This window comes from Bombus terrestris, chromosome 2 (genome assembly GCF_910591885.1).
Source record: "Bombus terrestris chromosome 2, iyBomTerr1.2, whole genome shotgun sequence".
In the NCBI taxonomy this organism is placed as follows: Eukaryota; Metazoa; Arthropoda; class Insecta; order Hymenoptera; family Apidae; genus Bombus; species Bombus terrestris.
In genome coordinates, this window is record NC_063270.1 from 8,964,306 (window position 1) to 8,980,603 (window position 16,298).

General features: G+C 33.6%; 4 protein-coding genes across 12 annotated transcripts in view; 3 read left to right on the plus strand and 1 right to left on the minus strand.

Moving 5' to 3' along the window:
• The first annotated feature begins 16 nt into the window (after positions 1-16).
• LOC100646816 lies at positions 17-4,954 on the plus strand. Of its 6 annotated transcripts, XM_048413386.1 has the most exons (9): positions 17-149; positions 1,075-1,173; positions 1,360-1,523; positions 1,971-2,250; positions 2,376-2,516; positions 2,607-2,804; positions 2,894-3,067; positions 3,149-3,677; positions 3,799-4,954. In XM_048413386.1, the coding sequence occupies exons 4-9, from the start codon at positions 2,047-2,049 to the stop codon at positions 4,473-4,475; spliced, it is 1,923 nt and encodes a 640-aa protein (XP_048269343.1). In that variant the 5' UTR covers positions 17-149; positions 1,075-1,173; positions 1,360-1,523; positions 1,971-2,046; the 3' UTR covers positions 4,476-4,954. The 6 variants fall into 6 exon arrangements, with proteins under 6 accessions (XP_048269343.1, XP_048269346.1, XP_012172632.2 ...); XM_048413389.1 differs by lacking the exon at positions 1,360-1,523; XM_012317254.3 differs by lacking the exon at positions 17-149 and having other exon boundaries at positions 681-1,265.
• LOC100646696 (GPI transamidase component PIG-T) lies at positions 4,781-7,700 on the minus strand. 3 transcript variants are annotated; one of them, XM_048413402.1, is made up of 9 exons: positions 7,566-7,700; positions 7,066-7,301; positions 6,820-6,997; positions 6,495-6,726; positions 6,257-6,424; positions 5,893-6,190; positions 5,666-5,818; positions 5,279-5,525; positions 4,781-5,189 (listed from the first exon to the last, which is right to left on the minus strand). In XM_048413402.1, exons 2-9 carry the CDS (start codon positions 7,241-7,243, stop codon positions 4,934-4,936), a joined length of 1,710 nt encoding a protein of 569 aa, XP_048269359.1. In that variant the 5' UTR covers positions 7,244-7,301; positions 7,566-7,700; the 3' UTR covers positions 4,781-4,933. The 3 variants fall into 3 exon arrangements, with proteins under 3 accessions (XP_048269359.1, XP_003393679.1, XP_048269363.1); XM_003393631.4 differs by lacking the exon at positions 7,566-7,700 and adding an exon at positions 7,527-7,552; XM_048413406.1 differs by lacking the exon at positions 7,566-7,700 and having other exon boundaries at positions 6,820-6,972; positions 7,066-7,246.
• A 54-nt stretch (positions 7,701-7,754) lies between these two features.
• On the plus strand, positions 7,755-9,582 carry LOC100646938 (BLOC-1-related complex subunit 6). Of its 2 annotated transcripts, none has more exons than XM_012317177.3 (4): positions 7,755-7,982; positions 8,090-8,614; positions 8,714-8,874; positions 8,964-9,582. In XM_012317177.3, the coding sequence occupies exons 1-4, from the start codon at positions 7,893-7,895 to the stop codon at positions 9,013-9,015; spliced, it is 828 nt and encodes a 275-aa protein (XP_012172567.1). In that variant the 5' UTR covers positions 7,755-7,892; the 3' UTR covers positions 9,016-9,582. The 2 variants fall into 2 exon arrangements, with proteins under 2 accessions (XP_012172567.1, XP_012172576.1); XM_012317186.3 differs by having other exon boundaries at positions 7,842-7,987.
• A 3,618-nt stretch (positions 9,583-13,200) lies between these two features.
• The window catches only part of LOC100643754 (PDZ domain-containing RING finger protein 4), a 59,742-nt gene continuing 56,644 nt past the window's right edge, over positions 13,201-16,298 (plus strand). The window contains exon 1 of the mRNA XM_012317376.3: positions 13,201-13,985. Coding sequence (XP_012172766.1) covers positions 13,965-13,985 — 21 coding nt within the window. The 5' untranslated portion in view covers positions 13,201-13,964. The remainder of the gene's footprint in view (positions 13,986-16,298) is intronic.

Sequence of the window (16,298 nt, forward strand, 5' to 3'; positions counted from 1 at the left end):
AATCACTAGTTCCTCACTAACATAATCTAAAGATCTGAATGTAAAATTAATATTGAATTTCTTGGTTCTTCTTTGGGCTTGCGTAAAAGATAGTATATAATTTTTCAATTTACTGCGCTCTTTGAAACATACGTGTACATAATGTATAGGTATGAGACTCACTTACATATATATTAAAAACATACTTATTTATATACGTACATCTTAAATATTTAACATAAAATTTATTCAGCTAATAATTTTTATTAAAGAGAAAAGTTGAAAAATACTGTTATTTTCCTTGTATATTATTCGTTAATTTTGTTTAGATATAGAATACTGTACAATTAAATAAATAACATAAATTTTGAATTTACGAATCGTTCGAGTAGCTCATTGAATGATTGTGGAAAAATACTTGACGAGTTTATTATTAACAAATATTTAGAATTAGCTGGAATGACCGTAGCCGAAACCACGGTCACATAAATAGGTCTGAACATTTCTATACCGAAAGCATTGACGAAACTGTCTGCCTTTTGAGTCGAAAAAAGTCAAGGTGGAGGGTAAGAAAAGGTCTCGTTCTGTGTATATGCCACATGTATATACATACATGCATACATACCTACGTGTACATATATAAATTCTATGAATGCTCAGACAGAGACAGAGACACTCCACTCATTTTATCTGTCTTGCAGAACGAAACCTTCTCGTGCCTTCCATCTTGAACATTCACTCAAAAGACGGACGGTTTTCCCTAGCGAAAGTGACTGCCTATATGATCATGACCAGAAACGATAGAGAGGAAGAACAACCACCGATGAATGGGGAATTTCAATAATTTCAAAATTTTCCTAAATCAGTTATCGGTATTTTTGTATTAAGTAAGAAAAAATTGTACATGTTGATGTGGCATTATTAGTAAAAAGAAAAAGCGAAATAACAAGAAAGTAAAATAAAACCTAAAAAGGAATACATCATGTGAGAAGTAAAATAATTTACGAATGATTATTAGCCACCGCGAATTAAGCTGATTCGTTCCGCCATCTTGAATTATACCGTGCTTTATCGTGGCAAAATATTCTGTTCAAGGAGGGAACCACGGAGGGAACTGTCAGTACATGTATACATACATCTGTAAATTCGTAATACGACGCGTGCCTTTCCACTTTCGAACCTCAATCGAACGAGGTACAGACTAGTTTTATAATTCAGATGTCGTTTTTACCACTTACACCACATCTGCCAATTTAAATAGTAAATTAACTTTTACAAAAGTACACGTAGGTTGCACATTTAAATCCGTATTCGTCTTAAGCTTTTTTCAAATTTTAACAAATATTACAAAGATAATGCGAAGATGTATCTTCATTATAGCAGTTTTATCTTAAAATTATTCGATAATCTGGCTATTGTGCAACTTATATATTAGATTGCATACAAACTGTAACTTACAAATCAGTGATTAGGAAGATTTTTAATCGTGTGGAATATCAGTCTGAAAATACGGAGGAAGAAAGATCTTTCGATCGTCTGAAAAGGTATACGATTGCTAGTTGCAAATTTGTATTTTTTGTTTAAAAAACTAATTAATTTTTTATATCTCTTACCATGTATATTGTATTCATTTTGTTCGGTTTTCATTCTAATGATATATTTCATTAAAATCTAACTTTCATCTATATTTGATTATAATTAGATATTAATAAAATATAAACGAGACTGGTTGATTCATGTAATGCTTCATGTCATTTATTTTCTAGTTTTCACAATTTCTAATTGTCAGAAGTACGCATACAAAATTGTTCAGTGCTTTATGTATGAACAAAATTATGAACAGTACATATAAATACATTGATTTGTTTTTTGATTTTGTGAATAGATCTTAATTATAAATAAGAGTGTTTTATGTTTATCACTTTTTTCCATTGCTATTTTAATATACAAAATAACATCTGTAGCCTTCAAGACAATATTTTTGTATGCAGAATAAGCAGAAATGGAAAACAGCTTTATAAAGGAAAATGTACCTTAAGTGAAAATAATGCAAATAGCTTTGAAAACATGAAATACTCAATGTTGCAAGAACAAGAATACGGGGTAGGTTTACCTCAAAATCTGGTGTCCAGTGAAATGAACGAATGTGTGATGGTCGATACAGATCCTATGGAAATAGAAAGCAGTTCTTTGGAGGAAGCTTCTGTGGTATCTAATCTTCCGCTTTTATTTGCCAATGGACATCCAACGTCATTGGAAAAAATTACTGTGGTAAAAATATTACTTTTTATACTTATACATTTAAAATGAATTTTAAGTTATCATGTGGTAATGAAATTTATATTTTGTAGTAAAGTATTAGTAGTGTAGGTATCATAAAAAGTGTTTGATTTTAGACACAATTAGAACGTTTTGTTACATTCATGGTTAAATGCTCCTTGGGTCATGATACTAACGAAGTGATCAGTGAACCAAGGTGGTGGCCAAAAGAAGTTAAATTTTCAAATCCTTTAACAAGACCTAAAAGAGTAAACGATGTAAGTTAATTATCTCAGTAAAAATATAATGATATAATTGTTTCCTCAATGGTAAAGTATTTAACTTTTAAAATGTATATTATATTTTAGAACTGGATGGCCAATTTAAAAAAATTAGTATTCAGATGTTATACATACCATAGAAGTGAATATCTCTTACGTTTTTGCTCATATCTTGCACGGTACTCGCAAGAAGATCTACAATATGTTAATAATTGGGACTCTACAACAAGTTTGTATCACAAAAGTACTGGCAAGCTATTAGTGACATTTCGCAATGAAAATATGGTTTGTTCTTGTATTCACATCTTACTTTGCTTTGTAGAATACTAAAAATTTTATAAAAAATAAATAAAAAAATTTTATTTTAATTACAGAATTATGATAGAACTTGTGAAAGTCCACGGAAGAAGTTGTTATCTTGTAGAGGAGTAATTTCTTCCTATACGAAACAGCAACAGCATTCCGTTATGATGAATCATACACCAACAGGAGATATTTATCTATGTGATAATTGTGATGCGGAATTTATAGGCCTAGAGAAAATGAAGGTACACACATCAAATGTGTGTGTTTATATGAATTCTAATAAAAAATATAAATGAAATTAATAGTAATTTTGTATATTATAGGAACATGAAAGGGTATGTTATGAACAAGAACATAACGGAAGTAATTCTCGATCTACAACTCCGGACTTGTCGATTGTAAAGCCTGAATTAAGGCAAAACCAGTTCTTGGAATATTTTCACTTGTGTTCAGTGAAATCGGAATCAGAAGCGAAAGCGGAATCGAAATCAGTTGAAATTGACAATGATGCTACAGTTAATAATAGCAATAATATCATTAGCCGAACTTCCCGCCGTGTTCGAGGGTTTGTAAATTTTACAAGATGTCCGACTATTCCTTTTTCTTCTCCTGCTGGTATATTATTAGCTAAAAAATCCAAGGCAATGACAGAAGAAACGCAACAAGAAAGGCTAGAAAGAATAGAAAGACACCTCATTGCTCCTGTCTTAAACAGCTCGTCTAAACCAAAGTGGTTGGAAGCGGACGTTGATAACGATAAATGGAGTGTTACATATAAACCAAATCGAGATAAACTGGCATGCGATTATGTGCACCAATATAAATTTGTAAATTCAGTTAAAAAGAAACCAAGTAAGTGCTTAATCTTTGGGGGAGTTTCATAGGGTTTCGTTTTCCTTATTTCTACGTTTTTTAAATGTTATTATAATATGTTTTCTATGATACATATAAGAACTGTTCTTTTCCTTTTTAGTATTGAGCATACAATCACAGTTATTGTATGTTATTTGCCGACCTGTTTTTGTTATTCTAAATCGACTGACCCAGGAACAAATACATGATTTTAAACAAAATCAGCCAAAATATCAATGTCTTATTCAAAATGTTTCTATCGTAAGCAAGAAAATGATAACCCATAATGAAGGAAAAACAAGACCAAACGTTCCTTCAAAACGTAAAGCTCCAAGTGATGAAAGTGACATAAACACGATGAAAGAAAACGTAGAAAAGGTAGTTGGCAATGAAATTATCAATGTAGAATTAATTGATTTTGGAGGTAAAAGTTTTTCTGGCGAAAATAATACGACTACCATTCATTCAATTAAAGAGATCGCATCGTGTATAAGACCGTCGGAAGCGATTGCAGTAATCGATCTATGCTCTTCGGATGAGGAAGAAAATACATGTACTCCTGCATCTTCAAATGAAAATAAAGATTCAATGAGTTGTTTATCTCACAATGTCAAAGATGTAACAGAATCATTCTTAGAAAAATTTTCTTCAACTAAATTTCAGTTAAAACATGAAAAATGCGAGTGGCTATCGGATAATATTTTAAATAACGATGTTGAAAATTATACAGACAAGTACCATAGTACAATGTTAAATACATTTACAAATTTATCCCCAATCCTTAGACCAGCACCATAAAATAATGATTATTTAGTATATAGCATTCATTGTATGCGTGTTACATTTATTACAATATTTATTATTTCACTTTTATATGATTTTAAAATGCGTAAAATAATGTTACATCATAATGTTTTATTATTAGCAGTAAATTGTTAATCATTACAAGAAATTCTCAATTGTAAAATAACAAACTCGGTATTTTCATTAAAGGGGAATGTCAAATAATATTTGCTATATAATAAAAGATAAGCCTACGCATTTTTATATATTATATACTTATAGAGAAAGAGAAGTTAAGGAAAAGATAAATAAAATTGAGATGAATTGTTAATTTTCTTTATGATCAACTTCGTTAATGTACCTCATTGCAAGATGATTGTATTTGTATTTCGTTTCCATTTATATTTTAACAAAAATTTTTATCTTATTTAAAAATGCATACATATTTAAAACCAAATAATAAATTACACTTTTCATTCTTGTTTCTTTTTTGATTTAAAGATCTTTTTCATTAAAGACGATAATAACCTTTCCTTCCAATCCATTTCAACACGTTTCAAAACTAATCTTTTAGTTGAAATGTTATGAAGTGGACCAAATGCTAGGGCAACTGCTGTACAGGCTAAACAAATTACGTTGTACGGCATACTAAAATCAGGCGTCGGTAAACTAATTAGTAAAGATTCAGTTTTTAGCTGTACTAGATAGACATCCCTTGAAGCATTGAAACTGAAAATTCAATTATGCTTTAGCAAAACTTGAGTGTTAAATATTATACATATGTTGTAATATTAATTACTAATGTAGACATTTTTAACCTTGATGTTATGGTACTTCCATCGAATTGTATTGCAGTATAATTTCTTGCAATTGGTAGTAATGTAGTGATTATAGAAGGACCTATGTAAAACCCATGATTTGCATCTGGCGGGTATTCTTGCCACTTAAGAAATGAATAATCCATTTCTATAGAAAATTTAGTTACTGATTGTGGTGGTAAACTTAAAATAAGTTCCAAATAGTAAGGATTTTTTCGTTCCTTGCCTGGTAGATAACGCTGTATCACTATATACAAAATTTCAACAGATTAAGACAACAAAAAAAAAAGCTCATAGAAACAAAAAAGATACAAATAATTACAATGAATATATCACTGCCTATGATGAATACAATGATATATGATATATATGAATACAACTACTTACATGGTATAATATTTTCTGTCCCACAAGTTATTTTGACAGAATGTAAATATACTGGCAAATACCATGGAATACTTTCTAATAAAATAATATTGAGTGTTTGCCAGTAATTATTGTAAATTTTTGTTACTAAACTACCTCTTTCTTGTCCATATCCTGCAGAAAAGAATTTTTATTTTGCTATTTCTCCCCACATATGTACCTACTATAATTTAAGTAGTATTACAAACCAATGACATATCTATTTGCATATAGAATTGGAGGATAATTTAAACCAGCTGTATGAGCAGTATTATATAGAACTTCAATATTAAATATTCCTTTTGAAGAAAGCGATCTAATATCATAAACAGCTATTTCATTTAATTGTCCTCCTCGAAGACTAACAATCTTCGCACTTGGAGGAGGCATTAACTCATAAACTTGATTAGTATTATTATTAGATATGTCAATATATACATTGCTTAATGTAGCAAGAGGGCATGCTCCTCTAATACCCATTCCAAAAAATTTTCTAACTGACCAATTCTGAAGGAAAATTCATATGAGTACTACAAATTTCTTATAACATACAAAATTTTGTTAAAAATTTACCTGTGATACATCGGTTATTGTGTCATATATCAATGAAACAGATTGACGTAACTCTAATGATGTTTTAGTACAGAACATGCTTGAGCATGTAACTCGAAAATGTACTCCAATGGAATGATAGTTTGTGTTGTGAATATAAGCAGAGTTTAATAAGGTTGCCAAGCCTTTCTATTAAAACATCATATATATCAGTATCTGTTACACAAAATAAATAAAAGTCTCTATTTTTTACATATACCTTAGAATTACATGGCAATAATTTTTTAAATGGTGTTAAATTTTCAGTGCAAACTATTTCTTTTGGTAATGATGAATAGCGTAAATAACTAGAATTGATACTGCGATCTAATACCCCTGTAGGAAGGAATGTAAATTCTGGAGACACACTGTTTGCAGGATTAACAAAATTCAAGGAAGCACAAAATAAGCCAGCTAGTGCATTTGTTAAACCTTTCCACTCATCATCAACACTATAACAATAACAAATAATTTTGTTATTAATATCATTCATACAATTTTTAGAGTAATACATTGTGTTTATTAAGTTCAAAGTGATACTCTACTTATTAACATCTTCGTGGAACCATGAATATATTTCAGCACCAGGACCAGCATCATGATAAGGATATCCCCATTTTTGATAATTCCATAATCCTTTGGTTAATGTAAGATGTAATTCATTTACATTGTGACGACTTATAATTTCACCAAGTCCTCTTGGAAATAAATGAGAATGTTGAACTGAAATATTAACTTCTATTTGCATAAAAAAGAATTTTATATTTGGTAACTTATGTCTTGTAACTTACATGTTGTTATGTCTTTTGTGGTTTCCCATAAAGTAGTAAATTGAAAATGTGCATAGACATGACCGCTTGGTAATGGTTTTAACATTAGTTCTTCATGAAAGAAATCATTTTGTGGAAACACGAATTTCATAAGGGTGATAAGAATAAAAAATGATGGTATTTTAAAATGCATCATCATCAAATGATTTTGATATAGTTCAATTTAATATTGCTTTAACTATAAAGCAATTTTATATCTGTTATAACAGAGAAAAATAAAGATTTAGATCAATAAACAATATCTGCCTTTTAGTACGTTGAATAAATCATATTTAATTCACTTATGGGTAAATGTGAAAATGATATAAACATGAGATAATATATTATGGTACATTATACCAAATACTATTAAATCTTTCTTAATTTTCAGTCAATTAATCGGTTAATTGGTTTCAGTCAAATATCGATTGTTCAAAACTTACAAATGACAACAGAGAGCATATAGCTATGAATTAACTAACCTGAAAATTCGTATTTATATCAATATGATATCAACGAATATGTTTTCGTTTAAAGGCGAGTTTTCATTATTACAGAGGATTGAGATAATATACCGTAACTCTAATGAAACGTTTTTGAAACAGTTGTATAATTATTTCTTTACTTAAATTTATTTCTTAAATTTTAAGAGAAATTTGTTTCAGGAGAACTATCGTTTTAGTAGAAACGTCCTTTAAGGATCGATAATTGTGACAGTATTATTCCATTATATCAGTTGTGACGTACGTCAAATAAAAGGGACGTTTGTTTTATTATAAAGGACTGGAAAAATAAATTGTTTCTTAAATATGGAATCAGAGGAAGGGGAAACATATCCGAAACAAGGAACGACAATACGTAGTGAAAAGAATGCAGTTATCGACTACGATGAAGACAGAGTAAGGTTAGAGTTAATGAATCCTGTGTAAAATGCTGTTATTTATATTTGCAAAATGTGATTGATCGAAAAGGGCAATACTAGGGACATTAACTATAATTATTTCAGCTACATGAGATGACAGCATCATATTCGGAAATATCATTCGATTCACAATCATCTCCACCCGTTTCGGAGTTAAGATCGCTGATCGATTCACCAGATATTGATGGAACAAAATTTTTAGATGGTAGCCTAGAGAAAATGAACGGAATTGGTAGACCAGACCAGCTAAATTTAAGGAATAGAGAATCTAGTCCAATAGAGGACGACGATATAGATCCCCCAAGTTATCACAAAGCCATGGGATATTTGCAACTTGAGGGGACAGTAATGCAAGATGGTGATATGGTACTGTTTGTTGCGGAAGATTTAGAAAACAAAATTAAACTGTCAAGTCCTGTAACAAAAAAGGGAGAAACTCCATCCTTTCCGGGTTCTCGCAGTTCTACTCCCTGTTTGTATAGGCAAGCCTTAACACCTCAGGTGCCTCTCCTTGATCATAATGTGTTAAATGAATTAGAGATGGAAGCGAGAAAAGTGGCCACCTCTGTTGATGCACTAACAGAAAATTTGGCAGCCATTTTGCATAGTGTAAATTATCTTTTTCTATTATATTTCTTCTTTTTTGCTTTGTGAAAATTTGTTGTTTCATTAAGTTTTCAAAGGGTTTTGCATCAAAGTTACTTTTAGGCATCTGCACTCACCGTAGGCTGCTTAGAAACATATAGGGATGCTGTTTGTAAAACGTGCGATGCAGTGGATCATAATATTAAATCGATGTATCAGTTAATGGCAAAATGCGAAGAATTATCGAAATCAATGGGACCTGTATATAAGCTAGCAGAACAAATGTGAGTATTAGAGTATCTGTCTTTACATTTGTATTATGTATTCCATTTCTGTAATCATACTAACATTTATCCATTTTCTTAACTTTCAGTAAAGAGATGAAAAGGATGTTGGAGCTATTTGAGAGTGCAATGAATCTGTAATTTATAAATGGAAAAGATTTTAAGCTTTTACTCTAATATGTTTATGCGATTAGAGCTCTTGTCTGTTATAGATCATTTTGGAAGTTGTCTCAATTTCGAAATTGTTTAGTTTGAAAAAACATATATTTGCTGAAATTCAACATTTGTTTCCTTTACACAAATATTATTACGTTGAATATATCGTCACAAATGGAACGCAGGGGTATTTATTTGATACAAATAAAAGGCTAGACAAATATGTTTATTTAATTATGATTTCAAGTGCCAGAGGCGTCTTTGATAACCTCCATTATCTACAATTGATACTTGAGTAACTATGAGAATCAACAACATGGTCCTGACTGCCTGCCAAATTTCTTGTGATTTTCAAATTATCTTGCATCTCATTTTAACCTTGATCAAATGCCGAGGATTCCGAATGACACGATTTCATCGACATTGTATAAATCATAAAAAGACTTAAAATCATATCGTATGATATCCTTTCTTTGAATAAGTGATTTTAGAGAAAATTACTTCTGGGAAGTGAATGATGCGAATGTTTCCTAACAATCTTTTCACTCGATACACTCGTCGAAAAATAAGAAAATAAATTCCCTTGTATCATAATCGTAAAAGATATATAGTTCTTATTTTGAAGAGAAATACTGACTTTCAACAATAATATTTTTCATAATCTTGCATGTGTCATAAAAATATTTATTGCAACGGATTTTATTATCTTAATGTACATAATTTAATTAAATGTTAGCAATGTTAATCAACCCTTTAAAACGTGTATTTTTTAACCTTTAAATATTAATTGATATTTCGAATATGATATGCGCATAGTAGTCTTACAATTATCACATAGTACGAGATCGCAGTGATATAGTATCCGATAATGGTCCGAAAAGTAATATCCAGTGTTTTGCTTTTATGCTTTATACGTATTCAGTGAGCGCTTCTTCTCTTTCAATGTGACGAATAAAATTTACTACCACACGTCGCATTTTATATCTCTTTTATTTCTTAATGGTATATACAATGTAGGGAGGAAGTAATTCGCGTGGATTGCGAGGTTCAGTGGCGATCTATTGTAAATCACAGCTGTAAATAACATTATCAAAAAGCAACAGTGGTAAATACGTCGCGACGCGCGCCTCATTTAACGTATTCGGTCGGTATAATTATTAAAGACAGGATGATTTTAATCCGGCTTGGAAAAAGAGTGGTGATAGCGGACAAACACCTCGTTAATTTATTCTCCTGGCCCGACGCCTATTGAGATCGCGGATAGGTGTGTATGTGTATCACTCTCGTACCACTCTCTACAAACGTGCTCACGCGTTCGCTCTTTTGCACGTTTTGAATTCCCGTCGATGAACACCGATTCCTCCTCCTTCTCCTCCTCCTCTTCCTTTTCCTCTTTCTCAATCCTCTTCCCTATTTCACATTTCCACACGGCCTCAATGAAAGGGAGCACGTTCCTTAGACTATAAACGAAACGCTTGAATTACTAGTATATTTTCGATGTCATTACATGCCGTCGCGTATCAGTCACAGGTATTGCATTGTCGGTTTCCTTTTCTTTCAAAGAAGAAAGGAGACCCAGATCATATATCGTGCATTGATCATTAATATATCTCGATCATTAAAGAAAAAGATATTACATATTTCGTTGCGTCGATCGTATATCGTGATTGCGACGATTTAAAGTTATTTCATTTGTATTTACATCTACATATCTGTATATTAATATAATTTACGTTATATTATATACACAAATAACTTATTTTCATGCTCTCAAGTATTGTTTCGATAGAATTATGTATTCTTTATCGAGAATGCAGTTCGATTTGTTTATCGTGGTTAGGTTGGATATTTTCGTTGACGTTGTATACTATGTATCTAATTGTAAGATTAGATACATAACCAATTATATTTCATCCTTCTTTTGTCTCTTTCTTAAGAAAAAAGAACTAAATGAGAAATTGATATTTGAAAATGTGGCATATCTAAGGAGTGGGTGCGCGAAGTGTGATCGACTCGCAATCAGTCGAGTACGAAATTGAGGAAGGAGAAAAAGAATGAAGAAAAGGAGAAAGGAGAAGAAAGAGGAAGAATAGGGAAGGGTGAACAAGGAAAGCAAAAATGCTTGGCAGATCACAGACAGCCTAATTAAAAGGCTCGCCGTCACGCAGAATTTTCTTTCTTTCGTTTCAACGAGAGCAGCTAACGGTAAAATTTCAGGAAGCCGACATCTCTCCTCCCTTTTGTCCTGTCTTTAACCCTGTCTCGCATACGTATCTATGAACATCCGTTCGTGGTTGCTTGGTAATGAGTCGGAGGTATCTTCTTTCGAAACGTTGTTGCCCTTTCTTACAGAAATGAAGATAAAACTAGACATACGTATTCTACACTCATATGTACGTATGTATATTATATGTATACTAATGCGCAAAAGTATGCACATTGCATACACAATATATAGATTGGAGATGCTTCGATATTTGCCTACATATGCATCGCGCTGTTTGTTTTAACTATTATATCTATGCTGTAACTATCTATGTTGTTCGGCTATTCTTTTTGTTACAGGCTGGTAACCAATTTTTAACAATTCCCTTTCTTCTTGGAAACTAACTTTTCTTTCATGAAAAAGTATTTTTTTCCCTATGTTTTATAGCATTTGCTTTCAATCATATAAATCGGTTTGTTCGTTTACGCAACCACTGTGTTGTTTTCGGGAATGAACTGAACCGAACCATCGTAAAATCCTATTCCGTGAAAGACAAAGTTTAAAGAACCTTCAAGAACTGGCCAATTAAATTGCGATTCGCAAATTAACTTTGGTAATTATGAGTGGGCTTCGAGAGCAGTGCGGTGAGGAAGGGTTGGAGAGTTGGGATTACAAACGAGACGGCGCCGCGGGAACTTGGTAACTTTTCAGTCGCTTTTTATACAACTTTTCTTGTTAAGATCGTGATTATGAATTTTCTATTTGATCACCTCTTCATAAGCTAGCGACGTATTTATTTTGTAGTCTCTTGGCAAGACTACGCGCGAATTTGTGATTGACCAAAAACGTGACAATATTACAGATTAGAGAGGGGAGAATAGAGAGCGCACAGAATTATACCACTGAAGTATATTTATCGTACGAACAGTAAACGAATGAACAAAAATTAATAAAAGTAAAATTAAAAATACGTTATGAGGGATTTTGTTTTTATTTATATTTTTTAAATGGAATGTATTAGCGCGGAAATTTATATTTTTGTGAATGCAAAGATATAGAATCTACTCAAAGATTTGTTGCGTTCATTAAATATCACGAGCAGTATCGTATTTCGAACATTTTACTATTTTTATATCTTCCTTACATTTTGTGCATTTTTGCATTTAAAATTTTTTTTTATAAATGCATAAACACCCATTAAATATAATACGACGATGATTTTGATCACGTAACTTTTATGTATCCACAAGATCGTTTATCGAGGTTCTGTGTTTCCAGTTGCAACTAATCAAAAAGAGTTGCATTGAAAAAATTGAAACGGAAATTGATTAAACAAAAGAAACATTAGTACGAATCGTGATAAGTCGATTGTAAGATTCGATGGAATGGAACGGAAACATAAGAAGAAACACGAAGCACACGATAGGTATCGTTAAAGGGAAGAGCTATCGGTGTCTGTGCATACCTACGCTATCGCAACGGTAGCGTTGCAAACGGTAGTTTTGGATAATCAGCATTTGTGTAACTCTCTTTTGCTCTTTGTGTCATTCGTCCGTTTTCACGAGTCGAGGTATGTATGTATCTCATTCCATTCCATTCCGTTCCGTTCAATCCCGTCGCGTCCGTTTCTCCTGAAACCATTTCTCTCCTTTTCTCTTCACTCCATTTCGCCGCGCTCCGCTCTGCTCCACTCCACTTCACTCCACTCCACTCCACTCCTCTGCACGCCGTTCAACTCCCTCTAACAGTTGCAACCAGTGTGACTATGGTCTCCGACGGCCGGTCGCGGCGGTCGCTCATCCTTTTACCCGTCTCTGTCTAACGCAATGAAAACTATTCTCCTCTCTGCCTCGCACTTTCTTCATCCCTTCTCCGTCGCGATAGTATCCTCGGTCTCTTTTCATCGTACACTCGAGACACGCCTCCCACTCGTGGCGCGCGACTGCCGTTGAATTCAGTCGACGCCAAGCCGGCACGCGTGTTGGCTGAATATTTTTCTTGCGTGTTACAACGTTGCACCGCGCCGTTTGCCTTCTTTTACCTCGCCTCGTCTCGCCGCGTCTCGTCGTACCTCATTTCATCTCGTCTCATCTCGTCTTGTCTCGTCTCGTCTCGTCTTGTCTCGTCTCGTCTCGTCTCGTCTCATCTCGTCTCGTCTCGCCTCGTTTCGCTTCGTCTCGCTTTGCCTTGCCTTGCCTCGCCTCGCCTCGTCGCTTTTCGTTTTTTCTCGCGTCCAGTTGTGAGTTCTCGAGAGTCTGTCTGTCTGTCTGTCTGTCTCTGTCCCTCTTTCTGTCTCTCTCTCTCTCTCACATTCTTTTTTTTTTGTCAACACATAAATGCAAAAGTTGCATTCGATGCAATGCGAGTAATCGTTCCGTTTGCATTTGTGGCGTGGAATCGCGAGGAGGCGTGCTACGACGATGCTAGATCATCGAAGTAAGGACGATCTAGCCGCCTCGTGCCGCGTGTGAGTGCTAACGTCGATATTCCTCGTTGTTTCTAACAAGTGGAAAGAAGTGTCGAGTGGGAGGTTCGCCACCGTAATTGCTTTCGTTCGGTTTCCGTTTGATTCTATCTGATCCTTCTTTCGAGCTCTTCGTTGTTCATCTCCGGTACATCAAACCAAACACATCCTGACCAATCTTGGCTTCAACGTTCGCATCTGCCATCGCTTTTCTTTGTAAAACGTCATTAGCACGCCTCGTCATCAACTCCAGTCCTGTGAAACATGGATTTTGTCATTTTAAAGGTAAGCACAATTTTCTGTGATCCATTTCCTCTATTTTTTGTTGTTTATATGTTCGATTTTAAGATTCGCGGTACAATACACATTTGGCGAGTTTCATAGGGGTGATTTACAACGTTGCGTCCAAAGGACGTATACACACTTAGTTAATTCGAAATTATTACACTGAGGTATACTCCATTCGAGTATGGTTTCAAAAACGGCGCACGTCAGTAAGTAATGGCAAATATGGTACAGCGATTGTTAGCGAATAATAATAATAAACTTTCATAATTGTCGTTGAGGAAAGATGATTTATTGCGAATAAGATAATACAAACTATCGGCTTGAGAAATTGAAAAAGGGGAGATAGAGAAGAGTGGAATTCATAGAATAAGATGATTTAGCATTCGGGAATAAAAGATCAACTCCACGTATTATTTTCTCTTTTATTTTATATTGCGTGCGTGAGTATACTATCGAGTGTGCTTTCATGGATAATTGCTGTTGTCGAGCGACACAGTTATTGAATGTATGTGTATATTTCGAACCTCTCTGTACAGTAACATAGTATACATCGTAGTATCGAATTTTAATGCTTTGGATTATTTTATCGATCGAGTAACATGTTTTTATCGTTGGAAAATTTCCAAACATTTAAAAACTCAAAAATCAGTTACAAAAATTGTAACGCGAGAAAGAATTGTTATTGACAATATTTGGTTGATTTTTTTCTTGTTTGAATCCTATACTAAAGATTTTCGTAAAATATTAAGAGACTATTTTTCGATTGGAACTAAACAGAGATATGAAGAATTCTATGACCTTATCAGAGTTAAGCGAAGACAATCGACGAAGATAACGATAATTTTTATTCCCATATTTTTGATAATGTGGCATTTTACAATTGGCAAGGGTTATGGGAGAGAATACATACCAAGGTGTCTGAAAAGTATTATTACGTAATTGTAGTTTCAGTTATTGTTTTAGTATTAAAAAGAATGTACGTTATGTTATGACGTACAAACACGGAGGAATGTAAGATAAAATAGAAGCACAATTGTTGATCCTCTGACGAAGTGTATCTTTGGTCATACCTGGACGCGCTTACCTTTTATTCTTATCGTATTCGAACTAGTGAAGCAAGTACGCTTTAAATAAACACGACGATAAAGAAATTTCCAAGAAACACAGTGGCCCGAGGTGTGTTTACCAACGTTCGTCGTTTATCGAAGTTGCTAGCCCTGCCGTACATATACGTTTGTATGCGTTCCGTTTAATTTTAGCGCTCACGTTGCGATCTAGGGGATGCTGTATTATTTTTCTTCTTTCTTTCGTTCTTGCGTTCCTCTCTGTTACACGTAATTTCGAATGATCCAAGTTACAAACGTTCTATCGAATCGGTTTTACAGATTCGATAAAACGATAAATACGTCGTTGAACGATGGTTAGATCGTTATCGTTACGAGCGTTGAACATTCTGCCTTATAGCCATAACGCGAAGAACTGAATAAAAGGGCATCTTATTTCTATCGTATCTGATTTCTCATTTCAATTCTACGTCTAAAGATTCTCCGAGAATATCGAGCCTTCTTTTTTACTCGTTAAAGTAAAGACAAGATTGAAATATAAAAATTTAAGAATTGCAACAGAGTTAGCTGCAGGCGTTGCTTTCTGTACTCGATAAAGCGAGAATTGGAGCTCTCACCTTTCCGGATGTATGGATTTGATCGGCGAAGGAAACGGGCGTATCGCGCTTTAATATCGGAACTTAAATTAAATGCATATCGTGCGACACGATGCAACTTCTGCATGCTTCTCTCTCGTCTACCTAGTCGGGAGAATGGACGTATTATCAGACGAGAATAGCCTCTCTGTAAAAGGATGAAAAGGATCACGCTTTGTCTTTCGATTTTGCAAGATATTTTGAAAATTTTACTTTACCCTTCAATGTTATCGGCAATGAAGTATCCTAGACGGGAGCTTCTATTACTTGTAAAAGTTTTACCTTTCGTATGGATCTAACTATATATAGCACTTATTGTTAGAAGGGTTCGATCTTTTCTTTCGCTTGAATGCGTTTGCGAACTTCGTTAATGTTCAAAGTTGTTACGTAAGTGGGTATGAGTGATTGGCGAGGATTCGTGTGTTCGGCACACGAATTTTAGGATAAAATTACTTGCAAAAGTATTCAGGCAGTGATGATTAAGGCGATATAATAACGTATCTGGGTTAAGCGAAGGACGTAGGGAAAAGATCCAACAAGTATATACATTTTCTTAGTAAAAAAAAAAATAGCGTAATTAAAAACAAAAAGAGAAAAGGGGGCGTGGCAGC